Source organism: Hemitrygon akajei, chromosome 9 (genome assembly GCF_048418815.1).
Source record: "Hemitrygon akajei chromosome 9, sHemAka1.3, whole genome shotgun sequence".
In the NCBI taxonomy this organism is placed as follows: domain Eukaryota; kingdom Metazoa; phylum Chordata; class Chondrichthyes; order Myliobatiformes; family Dasyatidae; genus Hemitrygon; species Hemitrygon akajei.
The window spans coordinates 28,558,909-28,580,722 of NC_133132.1; the positions used below are offsets into that span (position 1 = coordinate 28,558,909).

The following is a 21,814-nucleotide window of genomic DNA, read 5'->3' on the forward strand; positions in this document are numbered from 1 at the left end:
TCAATCCCTTTCTCAATTTTCCTTCTGAATATCTTCAGTAAAGTGAGTGATTAGGGAGCAGCTGAAAAATAAAATTTCCAAAATCATTGCAAAACCTTTACATCGGTTTGGCAGTCAGTTTTCTAAAAATATACAGATAAGTGGCTTGGACTTCATTGACAATCCGACAGATCCCGACAGATAATTATCCGACAGATAATTGCCAGTACCTTTTTCATCGTCTCTTGTTTTCAAAAATCTCGGACACACCATCTTTAATAATGGAGCGAGTTTGCGTATTTTTTTATATCGCCTGCAACTGAAGGGACGAGAGGAGATTTCTTTATCTAAAATATATTGGCGATATACACAGCTCGAAACGAAATGCTAATCTGGCAAACAACTTGAAATTAATTTGACACAGGAAAAAGTTGGCAACTTGTGATTGGTGTCAATGTGCCATTCTGTTTCAACTGATTTGCATAAATAGGGAACACGCAGTGCCAGCTCGTCACAGGATTCATAAGCGAGCTGAAAAGTTGAGACGCCACTTAACCGCTGCACCTTGTGTGAGCTTCATTCAATTAATTACAATGTCTTGCTGGGTTCGTGTGGTCAGTACGCTGGTGTTCATTGCAATTTGTGAGTATTTTCTATGGATATTATATTGAATCTCGAATACTATTCAACGATATTTTTCTCGCACTTCTGGTATTACTCGAATATTAATCTCGGCACATTTTTCCTTCCCTCTGAATGTTTCCAGATATCAACGCAGAAGTTGTAGTGAATCAACCACCTTCGAAATCCACATCTCCGGGGCAGACCGTCCAAATACCCTGCACCTTGTCTGGAACATCTTTAGGAAGTAGCAGAGTTTCCTGGTACCAGCAGATTCCCGGAAAAGTTCCTCGGTATCTGTTCTACTATTATTCGGGGAGCAGCATTTACCGAGGCTCCGGGGTTCCGAACCGTTTCGGCGGCTCAATATCCGGCGACACGGCAACATTGACAATATCGAGCGTCCAGTCGGAAGATGCGGCAGACTATTACTGTGCTGTTTGGAAAGATGCTTTAATCTTCGGCAAAGGAACGAGGCTGGGAGTTGGCAGTAAGTAAAATATCAAATCAATGCGCTTGGCCTTTTGGTACTTACGTGAACAATAATTAGAACTGTGTCGTCTAAGGGTGGCTTCGAAACAAATGGTGGCTGTTTTCAAATATCCAGCCAGGAGTAACGGTCCTTTGATAATTTAATTGAACTCGCGCGGCCGAACCGCCAAATGCCGCTCTGTTCTTTCTTTAGTTTGAGCTGGCTTTGTAGAAGCCGAAATGCTAATTGCCAAACCAGGTAAAGAATTATTTCTATCGTTATTCTGCAAGTATAATCCTGATCTCCCGAATTTTGATTGAATTAGTTGGTTGATGCAACTTTGCTGATGACACCATTTTGAGCTGATGCCTGTCAGAACCTCAAATTATCTGCTAAATACTGATCACTGGTCACTGAAGGGTTCTTTAAAAATCACAAACTTGCATAGACGAAGAAAGATAGATGATGAAGGCGATTGGTTCCAATGCAATAAGCTATAATCTTTCTGAAATTGCCCGCAGTATCTGGTTATCTCTGACACACTGAAAATATGATTTTTTTTTTATCAGTCGCCACCTTGCTCAAGTTGTTCGTGTGTCTCCTTACATTTTTCCAAAAAATAACAAAACTGGTATCATATTTGCCATCAGAGACATGGATGATGATGAGCACGGCAGTTAATGCAAATTCTTGAGGTGCCCAGAGAAACAGAATATAAAAAACAACGGATCAATTAGTCCATCACTTATAGGGAAAGTCATTGAGATGTCACTGAAAAGAGTAACTGCTAGATTAATCATTGTCCTATTTAATTTTTTTTTAATCGCCAGATTTGTGTCGTTAAATGTTTATATTAAACCGCTAAGGAATTTTAAAACCAACCTTCAGTGTTTTGCTGTATAGAACTAAATTTGAATCTGAATGAAATCTGAAACAAACTTGCACCATTTAAGACGTGAACGAGCTACGAAGAATGGCACGCAGTTATTAGAATGGAACTTCTCAATCTTTATTGCTTTTGGTATGCTGGCCTTTATAAATCAGAGCATTGAGTATAGGAGTTGGGATGTAATGTTAAAATTGTACAAGGCATTGGAGAGGCCAAATTTGGAGTATTGTGTACAGTTCTGTTCACCTAATTATAGGAAAGATGTCAACAAAATAGAGAGAGTACAGAGGAGATTTACTAGAATGTTACCTTGATTTCAGCACCTATGTTACAGAGAAAGGTTGAACAAGTAAGGTCTTTATTCTTTGGAGTGTAGAAGGTTGAGGGAGGACTTGACAGAGGTATTTAAAATTATGAGGGGGACAGATAGAGCTGACGTGGATAGGCTTTTTCCATTGAGAGTAGGGTAGATGCAAACAAAAGGACATGAGTTGAGAGTTAATGGGCAAAAGTTTAGGGGTAACACGAGGGGGATCTTCTTTCCTCAAGATTGGTAGCTGTGTGGAGCGAGCTTCCAGTAGAAGTGGTAGACGCATTTTGTCATTTAAAAAAAAAATCGATAGGTATATGGACAGGTAAGGAATGGGGGTTTATAGGTTGAGTGCAGGCAGGTGGGACTAGGTGAGAGTAAGCGTTCGGCACGGACTTGGCCTGTTTACGTGCTGTGATTGTTATATGGTTGTTAGCAGACGCCTTTTAGTATTTTATGTTTTCAGCTGTTGGTATTATTTCTCCCTTACTTTTGAATGTCAATATGTGCAAACATGGCAGACAGACTTTTCTGCCAATTGTGATACTGAAACTTGGCAATTTAAAGTCGTGATGCATTTGAGTCACCATGTGGAAGTCAATTTCCAAGAGGACCACCGTATCGTTGGGTTTAAAGACATGCGTGGCTGATTGACCCGGAGAGCTATGTTGGCGAGTGTCATGGCCTTGTGCTTTGGTTTTTGATAGTGTCAAACATGCCCAACAAGTCAAAGGGTAGAGGGCCGACTAAGAGTGATCCTTACGCCATCCAGGTTCGGGGGTTCATCTCAGGGATAAAAACGCTGGCAGGTGAAAGTTTGTTATGGAAATTGCAATGCAACATGTGTGCGACTCCTTCTGTAGACAGAGATTGAGGAACTTTATTACTGCCCTGAACGACAGCGGCATAACGGGAACTAAATCAATGGAATTAATCCATCATTAAAGTTGTCATTACACTAAAAATTGAACCACAGAACAGCAAGCTTTCTTAAATTACTTAATTTACTAAAACTACTTAAATTACTTAAAAATACATTACTTAAAATTACTTTAAATTACTTAAAGATATTAAAGTAAACCACGTTGAGCCGTAGTTCTGAACCATATTAGATGAACACAGTTGCATTCCCTCTCTTTACCACCTAGGTCGTGAACATTGTAAGAAAGTGGTTTCCTCAGTGGTGAGTGTAAGGAGAAAGATCCGCTACACTCCACAAACCAGATTTGAATTATTTACTTTAAGTGGAAAAATAATATTTCGGAAACAAAGCGTGTAACTTTCAACATGTATGTTAAACTGTCCAAAAGTGATTTACTGTGCACGCAGGCTGTAATTTTATATTGCGCAAAGCGAATTCTGTATTCTGATGGCTAAGATGAATTAAATACACTATTCAAGTGGTTCCCAGTCTCGGGTCTACACATCCCTCTGCTAATAGTAGGGGTCCATAACATAAAAAAGTTTGAGAGCCCCGTGTACTAATCCCCGATTTTAAGCAAAACATGTATTAGACTTCAGCCTCTTGTCTTGATGACTGAAGATCTGAATGAAGTGAAGGTGTCTAATGTAGAAGTAGAAACGGTGGAAGCTTCGGGCCCAATGGAAGCCACAATTAGTAGTCAGGTATAACCTCAGATTTTTATTCAACCGGAATCCAAAGGACAACTACCACAAAATATCCAAAGGTTGTTTAAAATGAGAGTAAGTCAACATGATTTGAGAGGAATATGTACATTTCAAAATCAAAGGATAAGAACAGATGTAAAAAATCATTGTATTTCAGTCAGAGGGGTGACTCTATGGAACAGTTGTAGTAAGAATTTCAAACATGCTTACACTTAACAAGTTTTTAAAAAATTTAAAAATTATTTAATGAACAAATATAAAATACATGATTTTAAATGAATACGAGTAATATAAATATATATGATATCTGGAATTGGATTTTGTGTAAAAAGATTATGATCTTTTTTGATGTGATGATTGACGCCAAATATGTTGTTGTGTCAGTAAGAGGGGTAGGCGTAATAAGCTGTACCCTTTCGGTCTCTTTTAAAGTATATCTATGTTTTTTGTTGTAATTTTGTCCTATGAAATCATCGTTATGAAATCATCGTTGTAAATGATGCTTTTTGTTATGTTCGTACTGACCGAAATAAATTAATTTCAGTCATACATTCAATGCGGATTAAAACCCGTGCCGAAATCATTCATTTTACGCCATTCATATTGTGCCCCAGCGTCACAAAAAAACAAATATAACGGGAGATTTTAGGTGGTAATTTTTTCACGTCTAACTCAACAGATTGAAATGGGAAAACGGAAAAGAAATATTTCTTCATTAAGATGAATACATGAAATACCAAATGCATTTTAAACAAAATAGATGTTTTAACAGAAACAGTTACTCAACCTATACTAAACTGGCAAATTGTTTTAAACAGATCCCCGGAGCCCCGCTGTCACCGTCCTCCGGCCTTCAGCCGAAGAAATTACGGGAAAGGGCACAGCGACACTGGTGTGTTTGGTGAGCCGTTTTAATCCGGGAGCTGTGGGCATTGAGTGGACCGTGGACAGACGTACGAAAAGCGATGGCGTTGAGACGAGCCCTGTCCTTCAGGACACGGACAACACGTTCAGTGTGAGCAGTTACCTGACTCTGCCAGCCTCAGAATGGAGCTCACACGAGCGTTACTCCTGCGTGGTTAAACACGAGGCTCTAGCAAACCCGTTTGTAGCAACGATCGAGCGATCCAGCTGTATCTAAAACTATATTTCAAACTTAATAAAGATGAAAAGCTTATGTTATCCGTCTTTTCCTTCATTAAAATAGCTTTAAACATTATTCTTTTGCAGTTCAGTATCTGCGTTCAGATTCGTCATTTAAGTTCCGTCATTTTTAAATGTCATTCTATTAAATGAATATAATTCTTAATTCAAACTCCAATGTTAATTAGTCTCAGTTAAAGGCATTCCCAGATGCTCATCAAGTAACCGTAATCTGAAGATTGCATCAACACACACAAATATGCTGGTGGAACACAGCAGGCCAGGCAGCATCTATAGGGAGAAGCGCTGTCGACGTTTCGGGCCGAGATCCTTCGTCAGGACTAACCGAAAGGAAAGATAGTAAGAGATTTCAAAGTATGGGGGGAGGGGAAATGCGAAATGATAGGAGAAGACCGGAGGGCGTGGGATGAAGCTAAGAGATGGAAAGGTGATTGGCGAAAGTGATACAGAGCTGGAGAAGGGGAAGGATCATGGAACAGGCGGCCTCAGGAGAAAGAAAGGGGGAGGGGAGCACCAGAGGAAGATGGAGAACAGGCAAACAACTAAATATGCCAGTGATGGGGTAAGAGGGGGAGGAGGGGCATTAACGGAAGTTAGAGAAGTCAATGTTCATGCCATCACGTTGGAGGCTACCCAGCCGGTATATAAGGTGTTGTTCCTCCAACCTGAGTTTGGATTCATTTTGACAATCGAGGAGGCCATGGATATACATATCAGAATGGGAATGGGACGTGGAAATAAAATGTGTGGCCACTGGGAGATCCTGCTTTTTCTGGCGGACCGTGCGTAGGTGTTCAGCGAAACGGTCTCCCAGTCTGCGTCGGGCCTCACCAATGTATAAAAGGCCACACCTGAAGAGTGCATTCTTGGTTCTTGCCAAATTGCTGATAATTTCGACCACAGCTACCCAATAACATTAACGATCCAGTCTGATATGCAACATGTTTTCATGACTTTTCTTTCGAGTTCCGAATGAAGCAGAAATATATTTTAAATCTCTCTTTAATGATATTGCCCTGATGTAAAAGAAAGCGCTATGAAAGCGCACACACCTGTACGCACAGACACACAGTCATTTGTCATGAAGGAACACATTCAACCGAGGACGATTGATAAATATAGAAGTGGCGAAATTAGTGGGTCTGGGACGATCCTCATATTGCGTGAAATGCCCCAGATTTTGCTTCCAGAATAAGTGCGAGTTTATGTGAACGAATATATACGGCCTATTTTCTATGGCATTTAGATGAAAGTGAGGTAATGTCATTGAAACATCTAAAAATCTTTTTGAGCAGGCAAGTTAAATTCCGAGCCGAGTCCCTCTTGTTTTCTGTGGAGAGCTGAAAGTTGTAGTGTTCGGATAATAGGTTTGGGTATTGAGGACTGAAAAAAAAGATAACATTCTTCTCTCGATGCACATTTAATCCTTAGTTTCCTTAGAAATTTTATCCATGCCCAAGTAGATTGAGATAGGAAGATCTTTAAGAGATTCAAGGGAGTCGAGACATGACAGAAACCGGAGACCGGAGATCTGGTCAGCCTGCTCCAATTGTTATTCCTTCGTACGTCCCCAACTTGAACTTGCTGAAATAGTCATTTTACATTAGATCTTTATTTTAAAAATCACTGTTTTAAAATCATTCAAACCGAAGGGGCATTTTAATATTTTTTAAAATAACCGTGGTTACCAGGTTTTTCGCTTCGAATTTCAGTGAAATACATGAACTGTTCATGCCCACCGGAACCCAAATTGAAACTATTGCAGCCATTACATTAAAGCTTCCGAAACGTACAGATACTGTTATAGATCACTACTGCACAGAAGCAGACTCTTCAGCCCATCTAGCTGAACTATTACGCGGACTAGTCACCAGGGCGTTGTTCTCCGTACTCTCCCATCCATGTGCCTATCTATATTGCTCATGAAAGTTGAAATAGAACCCGCACCCAATCCTTCCGACTGCATCTCGTTCCATACTCCGACTACAGTCCGAGTAAAGACATTCCCCTCATGCTTCATTTAATCATTTCATCTTTAATCCATGATCTCTAGTTCTAATTTCACGCCATTTTAGTGGAAAAGCCCAGCTTGCATTTACATTGTCTATACATCTCATAATTTTGTATATCTCCATCAAATCACCAATCATTCTACTTTGCTGCAGCTAATGGAGTCAAAACCTATTAAAGCTCTCCCTATAATTCAGGTTAAGTGTCAGTAACATCCTTGTAAATTTTCTCTGCACTCCTTCAATATTATTGACATCGTATTGTGATCTCTTCTGGGGAATGTCTGACCTGTACAAAAGGACGGACCTGAACTGGAAAGCGACCGATATACTGCCGGGTAGGTTTGCTACAGTTGTTGGGGAGTGTTTAAGCTTGCCTGGCAGTGGAGTGGGAATCAGAATGTAAGTGCAGAGATCAGGGCAGAAGGATAAGGGCGTGATGCTATGTGTCTGAGTTGGTGATGGACAGGCAGGGGACAAAACATAAATGTAGACAACACAAAGTACACAGCAGATTCTGTAGTCAAATCAACGCGTAAAACAAGCTGGCGGAACTCAGCAGGTCGGGCAGCATCCGTGGAAACGAGCAGTCAACGTTTCGGGCCGAGACCTTTCGTCCTGCCGAAGGATCTCGGCTCGAAACGTCGACAGTGCTTCTCCTTATAGATGCTGCCTGGCCTGCTGTGTTCCACCAGCATTTTGTGTATGTTGCTTGAATTTCCAACATCTGCAGATTTCCTGGTGTTTGAAGAGGATAAGCCATACTTGATCTAGTTATGGGTATTGAACCTGGTCAAGTGGCAGACCACTTGGTGGGGGAGAATTTTGGTGAGAGTGACCACAACTCACTTAACTTCAGCATGGATATGGAAAAGGATAAAAACAGACAAAATGGGAAAGTACTGAACTACGGAAAGGCTAACTATGAAGGGATGAGGCAGGAACTAGCGAGATTAAATTGAAAACAGACGTGCAAGGGTGAAAGCACAGAAGCAATGTGCAGGAAGTTTAGGGACCACTTGTGCTGGGTTCAGGATATGTTTGACTGATATAAGGAGAAAATGGTGGGAAAAGGGAACCGTATGTGTTCCTCCAGCTTGTTGTACGCGTTGATTTGACTACTGGTCCCGGAGAATTGGAGAACGGCAAATGTAGTTCCCTCCTTTAAAAAAGATAATAGGGAGAATCCTGGGAACTATAGACCAGTGAGTCTTAAGTCGTTGGTCTGCAAACTACTGGAAAAGATTCTTAAGGATAGGATCTACGAGCATTTGGAGAAGTGCAGTCTGCTCACGGATAGTCGATTTTGTGAAGGGAAGGTCGAGCCTCACGACCCTAATTGAGTTTTTTGAAGAGGTAACAAAAGCAATTGATGAAGGTAGGGCGGTAGATGTGGTCTGCATGGATTTTAGCAAGGCATTTGACAAGGTCCCCCACGAGAGACTCATCCAGAAAGTCATGAGGCATGGGATCAGTGGAACCTTGGCTATTTGGATTAAAAAAGGGCTTACAGGAAGAAAGCGGAGTGTAGTAGTGAAAGGAACGTATTCCGCCTGGAGGTCGGTGGCTTGTGGACTGCCACAAGGACCCCTGGGACCCCTGCTCTTTGTGATTTTTATAAATGACCTGGATGAAGAGACGGAAGGATGGGTGAGTAAGTTTGCGGATGACACGAAGATTGGAGGAGTTGTGGATGGAGATGTAGGTTGTCGAAGGCTACAAGAGGTTACAGACAAGATGCAGAGTTGGGCAGAAAAGTTGCAGATGGAGTTCAATCCGTATAAGAGTGAGGTGATGTATTTTGGAAAGACAAACCAGAAGGCTGAGTACAGAGTTAATGGTCGGTCACTTAAGAGTGTGGATGAACAGAGGGACCTTGGGGTACAAATCCGTACATAGTTCAAGGTTGCTGCACAGGTTGATAGGCTAGTTAAGAAGGCTTCATTAATAGAGGGGTTGAATTCAAGAGTAGAGAGGTCATGTTGCAACTCTACAAACCTCTGGTGAGACCACACTTAGAGGATTGTGTTCAGTTCTGGTTACCTCATTATAGGAAGGATGTGGAATCTATGGAGAAGATGCAGAAGGGATTTACCAAGAAGTTGCATGGATTGGAAAACAAGTCTTATGAGGCAAGGTTAGCAGAGCTGGGACTTTTCTCCTTGGAGCGTATAAGGTTGCGAGGGGACTAGATAGAGGTGTACAAGATTACGAGAGGCATAGGTGGGGTGAATACCCAGTACCTGTTTCCCAGGGCACGAATAGCAAACACCACAGGGCATATGTACAAAGTTAAGGGAGTGACGTTTAAGGGAGATATCAGGAGTAATTTTTTATACAGAGGGTTGTAGGTGCCTGGAATGACTTGTCAGGGATGGTGGTAGAGGCTAAAACATTAGGAGTATTTAAGAGCCTCGTGGACAGGCACATACATGAAAGAAAAAATAGAGGGTTACGGGGTAGTGTGGGTTTTGTATTTTTTAAAGGAATATATGGGTCGGCACAACAACGAGGGCTGAAGGGCCTGTACTGTGCCGTAGTATTCTAGTGTTCTAGTGTTCCTATGGGCAGGTGACTAGGACTATATACAATACTCCAAATAAGTTTTCGCAATAATCTTATACAACTTCAAGGTTTCGTCCAAACTCTTGTACTCAATATTTACTTTGATCTACGAAGGCCAATATGCCAGAAGCTCTTTTTACAGAGTACTTACCTACGACGCCACTATGAAGAAATTATGGATCGGCATTCCTTCTGTTCTACCGTACTCCTAAGTGCCCTACAGTTCCTCGTGTAAGTCCAACCTAGTTTGTCCTCACTTTGTCTTGAATAATCGCCATCTGACGTTTTCAGCCTGTTTTTCCCAGCTGCTCCAGATCCCACTGCAAGGTTCAATGACATTACTCGCCGTTCACTACGTCCCCGATCTTGCTGTTATCCACAAATTTGATGACCTAGATTGCATTATGATTCGGATCGTTGATATAGATGACAAACAACAACGTACATAACACCCATCCCTGAGGTACACCACTAGACACAGTCCTCCACTCAGAGAGGCAAACATCGATTACCACTCTCTGGCTTTTCCAGTGAAGCGAATATCTGATCCAGATTACTACCTGATACTGAATGACAAGCGTCCTAACTTTCATGACAACCGCCCATATGGGACCTATGTCATCGGCCTTGCTATAGTCCATGTAGGCAATATCCACTTTCTTTCCTTCATCAAACCTTTTGATAACGTTCTCGGAAATCTCTAAATAATAGGTTAGACATGACCCACCTCGCACACTGCATGTTGATTATTCATTATTAGACTCTGTTTTTCTCCAAATGCCTATAAACCTAATCCCTTAGAATCCAGTGCAATAACCTGCCTATAACTAACGTCAGGGTCACCTGCCTATAATTGCCAATCTTATTCTTGGAGAGCATCTTGAACAGCGGAACAAAATTGGCTACCCTCAGCTGAGGCTAAGGACATTTTAAAATGTTTGCTGGGTCCCCTGCACTTTCTGCACTAGCCTCTCACATGGTCCGAGAACACTTCTTCAGCTCCTGGGGATATATCCGCCATACGTTGTCCGAAAAATGTAAGCACCTCCTCCTCTGTAATCGTTTTACACACATGAATACACTACTGTTTTGCCTCACACTGTGTCCGTCTCTTAAGAAAATATAGATATAAAAAAAAAACCCATTTGTGATCTCCCTTTCAGCTTCATGGACACTCTGATCGGAAACTAGTCATTTGCTATCCTTTTGCTCACAATATACATGTAGAAACTCTTGGGATTTCCTATGCTTTGTCTACCAGAGCAACCTCATGCTTTCTTTCAGCCATCCTAATTTGCTTTTTCAGTGTTCTATTATGCTCCTTAAAAGTACACTTTTTAGACTCCAGGTAATTTATATACATCGCAAACAACAAAGGTCGCAGCTCAGGCCTCTGCATAACTCTACTAATAACAGTCTCCGGATAGAATGGGTCCCGTCAACCACTACCCCCTGGCGTCTATGCGCAAGTAGTTTATGAATACAAAGAGGCAATTCGCCACGGACTCCATGCTTCCTAATCTTCCGGATTAGTTTCCTGAGAGGGACTTTGTCAAAGGCCTTACAAAAATCCATGTAACCAACATCCACAGCCCTACCCTCATCAATTTATCTCGTAATATTGTCAAATAACTCGAAATTGGCAAGGCACGACCTGCAACGTACAAAGCCTTGTTGGCTTTCCCTGGTTAGGGTGTAAATTTCCAAATGCTCATATATCCTATCCCGAAGTATTTTCACCCGCAATTTCTTACAACTGACGTGCGCTTTCTGGTTTATAGTTCCGAGGAACTATAATTTCCCTTGTTCACTTCGGATAGAGAGGTGCATCATTAGTCACTCGTCAGTCCTCTGGGACCTCGCCTATGGCTAGAGGCCACGAAGATACTGGTCAAGGCCCCAGGCATCTCGTTTCCTGACTCCTTCTATAACCAACGGTAACTCCCATCTGGCCCTGGGGACCGATCTACCTTAATAATAGGAGGCCGAACACCTCCTTCTTCTTAACCTCGAAATGCCCCAACATATTTATACAGTCAGCACTATATTATCTTGAAAAGATGGTTTCCTTTTTGCGATCTTGCATACATGTCATATTACGTTGCAGCTTCACTGATTTACACGTCATATTGGTACGACAATGAACGTTAGATGTTAGAAATCTAAAGCGAAACCATACATGCTGGAGACGCGGTTCAAGCAGCATCTGTGGAAAAAGAAACAGAGTTTGTGTTTCTGATCCCCCACCAGCCATCAGGATATCTGATTAATTGAATTGTCAGCAATAGCTCTTCTTACACAGAGGCTTCCTGCCCTGCAGAATATTCCCTACATTTTCTGTGTTTAAGTTTAGCTGCACCTTCACTGTTCCGAGCATGCCCTTCGGCATTTCGCAATGAACTGAGGTCCATTTTTTTCGACGACCCACAATTTGTATTTATGCAATGAAGGGAAATGCTAATCTTGAGGAAGATCCGCGAAGGAATTCTTATTTATCCCCATGACCTTGCATAATCTAAGCACTTGTATTCACTTATGCCTTTCCTTGCCCGTGGCTCCCGGGCATCGGGTTAGCTTAACGGTTAGCGCAACACTACAACCATAGTTCGGACTTCACTTTTGGCGTTGCGTGTAGGAGTTTGTTCGTTCTTCCCGTGAACCGCGTGGGGTTCTTCCTGGTGCTCCGGTTTCCTCCCACAGTTCAAGAACGTTCCCGTTACTAGATTAATTGATCATCGTAAATTTTCCCGGGTTTCGGCTAGTTTAAACAGGTAGGCGGTTCGACGGTGTGGCTCGGTGGAGCGGAAGCGCCTGTTCCGTACTGTATCTCTAAATAAATAAAAACCTGTGATTCACCACCTTTCTATCGATGTGGTGTGCCATTCGTTTTCCCTTCATCCTATCCGGACATTTACTTTGTTGTCTGTGGCCTCCCTATCCTCTATACTTCAACCACTTACACTTTCTAATGAACTAAAATACAGAGCTGCAAGAACCTGCAGCAGAACCGAAAGGACGTCGCCCAACATTACACTAGATTGTGCCTTGTATCCTGCCAAGATTCACCTGTTCAAAACATTGGAGGCACCATTGTTTGTGGGTTGTAGGGAAAACATGAGTTGTATAAAGAGAAATATAAACTGTTCAAATATGGTTTATTTTCATTTATTATTTTAATTATTCGATTCTTTGTTGTTTCAGGAACTAATTTTAATTAAAACGTTAGTTTAATTCTTTAATATCATGCTCCAATTTTAATATACCTTACAAACGTGTCAATTACTTTAATTGCGAGGCATTCGGTAATATATTAAAGATAACTGGCCGTCGGCTTCCTGAAAGCTGAAACGCCAGAGCAACAGACCACAGGGAAGACAAGTGATATTTAACCCTTTCTCCTGAGAGGATTTACGTACACGAATGGTGACGTCATTGCGTGGCCTAGCCTTGCCTGCTTAAAAAGACCATAAGTCATAGGCCAAGGATTAGGACATCTGGCCCATTGCAGGGATGGAGATTTCATCAGAAACATTGAGGGATTTCATCAGGAATTGATAGATTAGTTGCAGAATCAACATTTGTGAAGAAATTGCGTAGTCTGGCCCTCTTTTCACTAGATATTTACGAGAATGTGTGCAAATCTCGATGGAAATTAAAATTCCTACAGATCTTAACATGCTCAATGAACAGAAGATTTTTTCCTAGATGAGGAGTCCACAACCATTGCTGCAGTCTCAGATCAGGAGTTTGCATCCGGGTGCAGATGTGAGAAGGGTCTTCTGCCGGAATTCTGACTCAGGGGCGTTCCGTTATGTTCCCAGAAACGGCAGCTTCGCACAGTCTGCACCCCACTCAACCACACGCACTCAATGTGCTGTCGATGGTGTTATTCTCCAGCCTTTGGAGGCATCGTCATTAAATTCATTCATAAGATCACAGATTTCTCAATATTAAGGAAAAAGGCAGGAACATGTTGCTGAGATCTAATATCAACCAGTACTTGATGAATATCTGGACGCGTTAGAGGAACAAAATGCTCCATTCCTCTTCCCAGTTTTATGGTTAATAACCAATACAGTCAGGGCACGATATCAGCTGCCCCTCCGCTGGTTTAATTCAACCGCTGACACGCAAGAACAATATATTTTTTTTTGTAGCAAAAGATTCCGGGTTACATTTACAAAGTGAAAATGTTTTATTCCGCCATAATGTAAAGTACAACTGTAGGAAAGCCGCTTGCAAATAAAAAGGAATCAATCGTGGAACCTCACAAGTGCACTTTTCTTGTGAGTTCCACTGGGAGGCGGTCAGAGTGAGGTAACAGTTGAGGATGTAGGTCTGGTGGGTATCCCGGTCGGCTCAGGTTGTCTGGACACCAGCAACGACATTCGGGTCCATTTCTCAGACACCTCCACCTGTCTAAGAGAATAGTTGTTGATATATTTATATTAATGTGGATTACCAGTTGCACATCAACTACCAGTTTAACAGAGAGATGTCGTCATCTAGATCCTGGACTGTACAAGAAGACTGGAGGTCGCTTTGCTGCATGGGTTTTCTCTAATTGAACCGGGATACCGGGGTTTACTCCGAGCTTTTCCCCATGTGTTGGCATAGCCGCAAGGCATCGGAGGTTTGAGATCTGAGTGTTCCTTCTCCGAGATGAGCTGCCAAACATGGTTAACGAGCTCCATCTGCTCGAAACGACCAATGTAGTATCGGATCGATAAACGCCTTTACAACTACATTGCGATCAATTCCCGAATTCTTGGGCTCACTTCAGTTATACTGAATAAGCAGTCTTCTTGAGCTGGACCCATTCGCCTACATTTTCCCTGTATCTCTTTAAACATTTCCTATCCGTGCACATCTCCAAGCGGATTTTAAACCTCGAAATTGTTGCAGTGCCTGCCACTTCCTCTGGCAGGTATTTCCACATCGTCACCACCTTTGCGATGAACACTTATCCATAGGTCCCCTTTGATATTCCCCTCTCACCTTAAGCCCATCCACTCCGATTTTAGGAGCCGTGTAAACGGGAAATGCACTTTGACCTTTCACCCTATATATTCACGTCACGAGTTAATAAACCTCTATAATGTCAATACCAGCCTACATGCGTTAAAGGAAAGCAATCCCAGAATATCCCAGTGGTTCATTATAATTCAAGACGTCCATTCCATGTGGTAAACTACTACCATGCCCACATCAACCATTTCGGTAACATCTTCAAAACAGCAATGTAAATTCGGGATCAGTGACTTCTGACGCACAAAACCACTTTACTGTTCCTAAGCATTACTTGCCTTTCCATGTGCATATAGATCCTGTCTCGCAGAATTAGCGGCAGTAACTTTCCCACCACTAATGTTGGGCTCGCAAGGCTGTAACTCCGTTGCTTATCCTTAAAGTTTTGCTTAAATAAAGATGCAACATCAGCTAACTTTTAGGTTTCCAAACCACATCTAGAAACGTAGAGGCATAGAAAACCTACAGCACAGTTCAGGCACTTAGGCCCACAAAACTGTGCTGAACACTTTAGAACTACATAGGCCTACCCATTACTCTCTGTTTTTCTAAGCTCCATGTACCTTTCCAGGAGTATCTTTAAAAACCCTATCATTTCCGCTTGCATCACCGCAGCCGGCAGGCCATTCCACGCACTCAGCACTCTCTGTGTAAAAACAAAACCTACCCCTGACATCTCCTTTGTTCCTACTTCCAAGCCCCTTAAAACTGTGCCCTCTCGTGCTACCCATTTTAGCCCTGGGAAAAAGCCTCTGACTACCAACATGATCAATGCCTCTCATTATCTTGTACAGCTTCTCTTTGTCTTGAACACCTGTGGTTAACAAAGACACAACAAGTCTCTGCAAAAGATCTAGCAAACTGCACCCAAGCTTGCTACACGTTTTTGGGTACAGAGAGCAAGATCCAGGGTTTATTCACCGTTCTCCTCTTCAAAAACAGAAACATCGAATTTGCTTAATATCATTACCTTTCAGGGCATCAGTCTGCTCGTCCTTGAGCTTGCCCGCTTCCACGACTTTTTTTCCTCTTTAAAGTAGAATAGAAGCATTCATTTAGGTCCTCCATTGTCTCGATAATCAAACTAATTCCAAAGTGGACCTTTTCTCTCCGCAGCTCCTTCTTTTGTTTTTTATATATTTAAAGAATCTCTTATAATCAACTTACCTGTCAATAATGTCTTATGCCCGTTTTCGCTACTGATTTCGTCATTAACTGGACGCCAGCAGTCCTCGTTTTCCGAACAGTTTTTGCTACATCCCAGACGGCTATTCCATTCTGTTCAGGAGACTTCAATTTCCCTCCATTAATTAGGGCTCCTGAATACCACCTACCTTGCCGTTCACTGCTATATTGGCCCTGAATTCTTTGTATCCCATTTTCAAAAGCTTCCGACTTGCCAAACTTCACTATGCCTGCTAACGGCTTCTCCGAATTGATCTTTGAGAGTTCCGGTCTAATCCCATCAAATTTTACTTTGCTCAAAGTTAGGCATTTAACTTGAGAACTAACAGTGTCTCTTTCTCAAAACTTGTTTAAAATCTAATGGAATTATGGTGACTGGCTCCAAACCGACACCACCAGTCGCTTGTCAAGTCTCATTTCTCAAGAGGAAGTCGATTCTGATCCTGGAATAGAAACAATGGATCCGTTTAAGTAAATTCTGTATTTCTGTATTCTGCTGAAGATTGTTGCTACTAACGGTCAGTGTAGCTGCTTTTCTTTCGATCTACTTCGTGCTATCCTGGCCCAGCCAGTGTTTACGGCGATATTGTAAGTGAAATTAATATGTTTTAAACTCACCATACTCGTATTCTTGGAGTGTGTGAAAGGAAAACGTACAGATATGAATTTTACTTGCAAATTGATATGAATTGAAAAAGATAAGAATTGCAAATGCAAGGACATAATAATTGGAGAAAGTAAAGGAGATATGCTCTGTACATAATTCGTGCACTAACTTGTTCCGCCAATAGATTTTAAAACCAACCTTCAGTGTTTTGCTGTATAGAGTTAAATTTGAATCTGAATGAAATCTGAAAAAACTTGCACCATTTAAGACCAGAACGGGATTCGAAGAATGGCTCGCAGATATTAGAATGGAAATTCTCAATCTTTATTGCTTTTGGTATGCTGGCCTTTGTAATTAAGAGCATGGAGTATAGGAGCTGGGATGTAATGTTAAAGTGGCACAAGGCATTGGAGAGGTCAAATTGGAGTATTGTGTATAGTTCTGGTCATCGAATTTTAGGAAAGATATCAACAAAATAGAGAGAGTACAGAGCAGAGTTACTAGAATGTTACCTGGGTTTCAGCACCTAAGTTACAGGGAAAGGTTGAACAAGTTAGGTCTTTATTCTTTGGAACGTAGACGTTTGAGGGAGGTCTTGATAGAGGTATTTAAAATTATGAGCGGGACAGATAGACTTGACGTGGATAGGTTTTTTCCATTGAGAGCAGGGGAGTTTCAAACAAGAGGACATGAGTTGAGAGTTAAGGGGCAAAAATTTAGGTGTAACAGGAGGGGGAACTTCTTTACTCAGAGAGTGCTAGCTGTGTGAACGAGCTTCCAGTAGAAGTGGTGGAGGCAGGTTCAATATTGTGATTTTAAAAAAAATTGGATAGGTATATGGACAGGAAAGGATTAGAGGGTTATGGGCTGGGTGCGGGTAGCTGGGATTAGGTAAGAGTAAGCGTTCGGCACGGACGAGAAAGGCTGAGATGGCCTTTTTCCATGCTGAAATTGTTAATGGTTATTAGCAAATGCCTTTTAGTATTGTATGTTTTCAACTATTGATATTATTTCTCTCTTACTTTGGAATGTCAATATGTGCAAACATAGCAGACAGACTTTTCTGCCAATTTTGATACTGAAACTTAGCAATTTTAAATCGTGATGCACTTGGGTCACCATGTGGAAATCAATTTCCAAGAGGACTACCTTATCATAGGGTTTGAAAGCATGCGTGGCTGATTGACCCAGAGAGCTATGTTGGCGAGTATCATGGCCTTGCGCTTTGGTTTTTGATAGTGTCTACCATGCCGAGCAGGTCAAAGGGTAGACTAAGACTAAGAGTGATCCTTTCGCCATCCAGGTTCGGGGGTTCACCTCAGGGATAACAACCCTGGCAGGTCAAAGTTTGTTACGGAAATAGCAATGAAACATCCCTCTCTATCTGTGTGCGACTCCTTCTGTAGACAGAGATTGAGGATCTTTATTACTGCCCTGACAGACAGCGGCATAACAAGAAGTAAATCAGAGGAATTAATCTATCATAAAAGTTGTCAATTCACTAAAAAGTGGAACCACAGAACAGTGAGCTTTTCAACTTTGCACGAGAAATTAGTTGAAAATCTGAAAGTAAACCACGCTGAGCCGTAGCTCTGAACCATATTAGATGAGCACCGTTGTATTCCCTGTCTTTACCACCTAGGTAGTGAACATTGTAAGAAAGTGGCTTCGTCAGTGGTGAGTGTAAGTAGAAAGATCCGCTATACTCCACAAACCAGATTTGAATTATTTGCTTTAAGTGGAAAAATAATATTTCAGAAACAAAGCGTGTAACTTTCAACATGTATTTTAAACTGTCCAAAAGTGATTTACTATACAAGCAGTCTGTAATTTTATATTGTGCAAAGCAAACTCTGTATTCCGATGGCTAAGATGAATTAAATACGCTATTCAAGGGGTTCTCAGTCTCGGGTCTATACATCCCTCTGCTAATAGTAGGGGTCCATGACATAAAAAAGGTTGAGAGCTCCGTGTACTAATCCCCGATTTTAAGCAAAACATGTATTAGACTTCTACTTCTTGTCTTGATGACTGAAGATTTGAATGAAGTGAAGGTGTCTAAGGTAAAAGTAGAAACGGTGGAAGCTTAGGTCCCAATGGAAGCCAATATTAGTAGCCAAGTATAACCTCAGATTTTTATTCAACCTGAATCCAATGGACAACAACCACAAAGTATACAAAGGTTGTTTGAATGAGAAAAAGTCAACATGATTTGAGAGGAACATGTATATTTCAAAATCAGAGGATAAGAACAAATGTGAAAAATCATTGTATTTCAGTCAGAGGGGTGAATCTATGGAACAGTTGTAGTAAGAATTTAAAAACATGCACTACACTTAACAAGTTTAAAAAATATCGAAAAATTATTTAATGAACAAATATAAAATATATGATTTAAAATGAATGGGAGTAATATAAATATATGATATTTGGAATTGGATTTTGTGTAAAAAGATTATCAATTATTTTTGATGTGATCATTGACGCCAAATATGTTGTTACGTAAGTAACAAGGTTAGGCGTCATAAGCTGTACCCTTTCGGTCTGTTTTAAAGAATATCTAAGTTTTTTCTTGTAATTTTGTCCTTTGAAATCATCGTTTTAAATGATGCTTTTTGTTATCTTTGTACTGACCGAAATATATTAATTTCATGCATTCATTCAATGCTGGTTAAAACCCCAGCCGAAATCATCCATTTTACGCCACTATACATATTGTGCCCCAGTGTCACAAAAAAAAAACATCACCGGCGATTTTAGGTGGTATTTTTTCACGTCTAATTTAACAGATTGAAATGGGAAAATGGAAAATAAATAGTTGTTCATTAAGTTGAAAGAATACAAGAAATACCAAATGCATTTTAAACAAAAGAGATGTTTTAACAGAAACAGTTACTCAACCTATACTAAACTGGCAAATTGTTTTAAACAGATCCTCAGAGCCCCGCTGTCACCGTCCACCGTCCTTCAGCCGAAGTAATTACTGCAAAGGGCACAGCGACACTGGTGTGTTTGGTGAGCCGTTTTAATCCAGGAGCTGTCGGCATTGAGAGGACCGTGGACAGACGTACGAAAAGCGATGGCGTTGGGACGAGCCCTGTCCTTCAGGACACGGACAACACGTTCAGTGTGAGCAGTTACCTGACTCTGCCAGCCTCAGAATGGAGCTCACACGAGCGTTACTCCTGCGTGGTTAAACACGAGGCTCTAGCAAACCCGTTTGTAGCAACGATCGAGAGATCCAGCTGTATCTAAAACTATATTTCAAACTTAATAAAGATGAAAAGCTTATTTTATCCGTCTTTTCCTTCATTAAAATAGCTTTAAAACATTATTCTTTTGCAGTTCAGTATTTGCGTTCAGATACGACATTTAAGTTTTGTCAGGTTTAAATGCCATTCTATTAAATGAGTATAATTCTTAATTCAAACTCCAATGTTAATTAGTCTCAGTTAAAGGCATTCCCACATGTTCATCAAATGACCGTAATCTGAAGATTGCATTCTTGGTTCTTGCCAGACTGCTGATAATTTTGACCACGACTACCCAATAACATTAACGATCCAGTCTGATATGCAACATGTTTTCATGACTTTTCTTTCGAGTTCCGAATGAAACAGAAATATATTTTAAATCTCTCTTTAATGATATTGCCCTGATGTAAAAGAAAGAGCTATGAAAGCGCACACACGTGTACACAGAGACACACAGTCATTTGTCATGAAGGAACACATTCAATCGAGGACGATTTATGAATATAGAGGTGGCGAAATTGGTGGGTCTGGGACGATCCTCATATTGCGTGAAGTGCAGCAGATTTTGCTTCCAGAATAAGTGCGAGTTTCTGTGAACGAATATATACGGCCTGTTTTCTGTGGCATTTAGATGAAAGGGAGGTAATGTCATTGCACCATCTAAAAATCTTTGTGAGCAGGCAAATTAAATTCGAGCCGAGTCCCGCTTGTTTTCTGTGGACAGCTGAAAGTTGTATGTTCGGGTAATAGGTTTGAGTATTGAGGACTGAAAAAAAAAAGATAACATTCTTCTCTGGATGCACATTTAATCCTCAGCTTCCGTAGAAATTTTATCGATTCCCAAGTAGATTGAGAACGAAAGATCTTTAAGAGATTCAAGGGAGTCGAGACATGACAGAAACCGGAGACCGGAGATCTGGTCAGCTTGCTCCAATTGTTATTCCTTCGTATGTCCACAACTTGAACTTGCTGAAATAGTCATTTTACATTAGATCTTTATTTTAAAAATCTCAGTTTCAAAATCATTCAACCCGAAGGGCCATTTTAATATTTTTAATAATAACCGTGGTTACCAGGTTTTTCCTTTCGAATTCCAGTGAAATACATGAACTGTTCATGCCCACCAGAACCCAAATTGAATCTATCGCAGCCCGTACTTTAAAGCTTCCAAAAGGTATAGATACTGTTATAGACCACTACTGCACAGAAGCAGGCTCTTCAGCCCATCTAGCCGAACAATTACGCGAACTAGTCACCAGGGCGTTGTCCTCCATACACTCCCATCCATGTGCCTATCTATATTGCTCATGAATGTTGAAGTAGAACCCGCACCCTATCCTTTCGCCTGCAGCTCGTTCCATACTCCCACTACAGTCCGAGTAAAGACTTTCCCCTCATGCTTCATTTAATCATTTCATCTTTAGTCCATGATCTCTAGTTCTAATTTCACGCAATTTTAGTGGAAAAGCCCAGCTTGCATTTACATTGTCTATACATCTCATAATTTTGTATATCTCCATCAAATCACCAATCATTCTCCTTTGGTGCAGCTAATTGAGTCAAAACCTATTCAAGCTCTCCCTTTCATTTAGGTCAAGTGCCAGGACAATCCTTGTAAATTTTCTCTGCACTCTTTCAATATTATTGATATCGTATTGTGATCTCTTCTGGGGAAGATCTGACCTGTACAAAAAGGACGGACCTGAACTGGATAACGACCGATATCCTGGCGTGCAGGTTTGCTACAGCTGTTGGGGGTTGTTTAAACCAGTTTGGCAGTGGGGTGGGAATCTGAATGTAAGTGCAGAGATCAGGGTAGAAGGACAAGGGCATGATGCTATGTGTTCTGAGTTGGTGAGGAAGGACAGGCAGGGGACAAAACATAAATGTAGACAACACAAAGTACACTGCAGATGTTGTGGTCAAATCAACACGTACAACAAGCTGGAGACACTCAGCAGGTCGAGCAGCATCCGTGGAAACGAGCAGACAACGTTTCGGTCCCAGACCCTTCCACCTGCCAAAGGATCTCGGCTCGAAACGTCGACAGTGCTTCTCCTTATAGATGCTGCCTGGCCTGCTATGTTCCACCAGCATTTTGT

At 41.3% G+C, this 21,814-nt stretch overlaps 1 protein-coding gene across 1 annotated transcript; it reads left to right on the forward strand.

The window, feature by feature from the left end:
- Nucleotides 1-506: 506 nt before the first annotated feature.
- On the forward strand, nt 507-5,041 carry LOC140732723 (immunoglobulin lambda-1 light chain-like). Its single transcript, XM_073055395.1, has 3 exons — nt 507-621; nt 746-1,090; nt 4,719-5,041. Exons 1-3 carry the CDS (start codon nt 573-575, stop codon nt 5,039-5,041), a joined length of 717 nt encoding a protein of 238 aa, XP_072911496.1. The 5' UTR covers nt 507-572.
- Nucleotides 5,042-21,814: the final 16,773 nt, after the last annotated feature.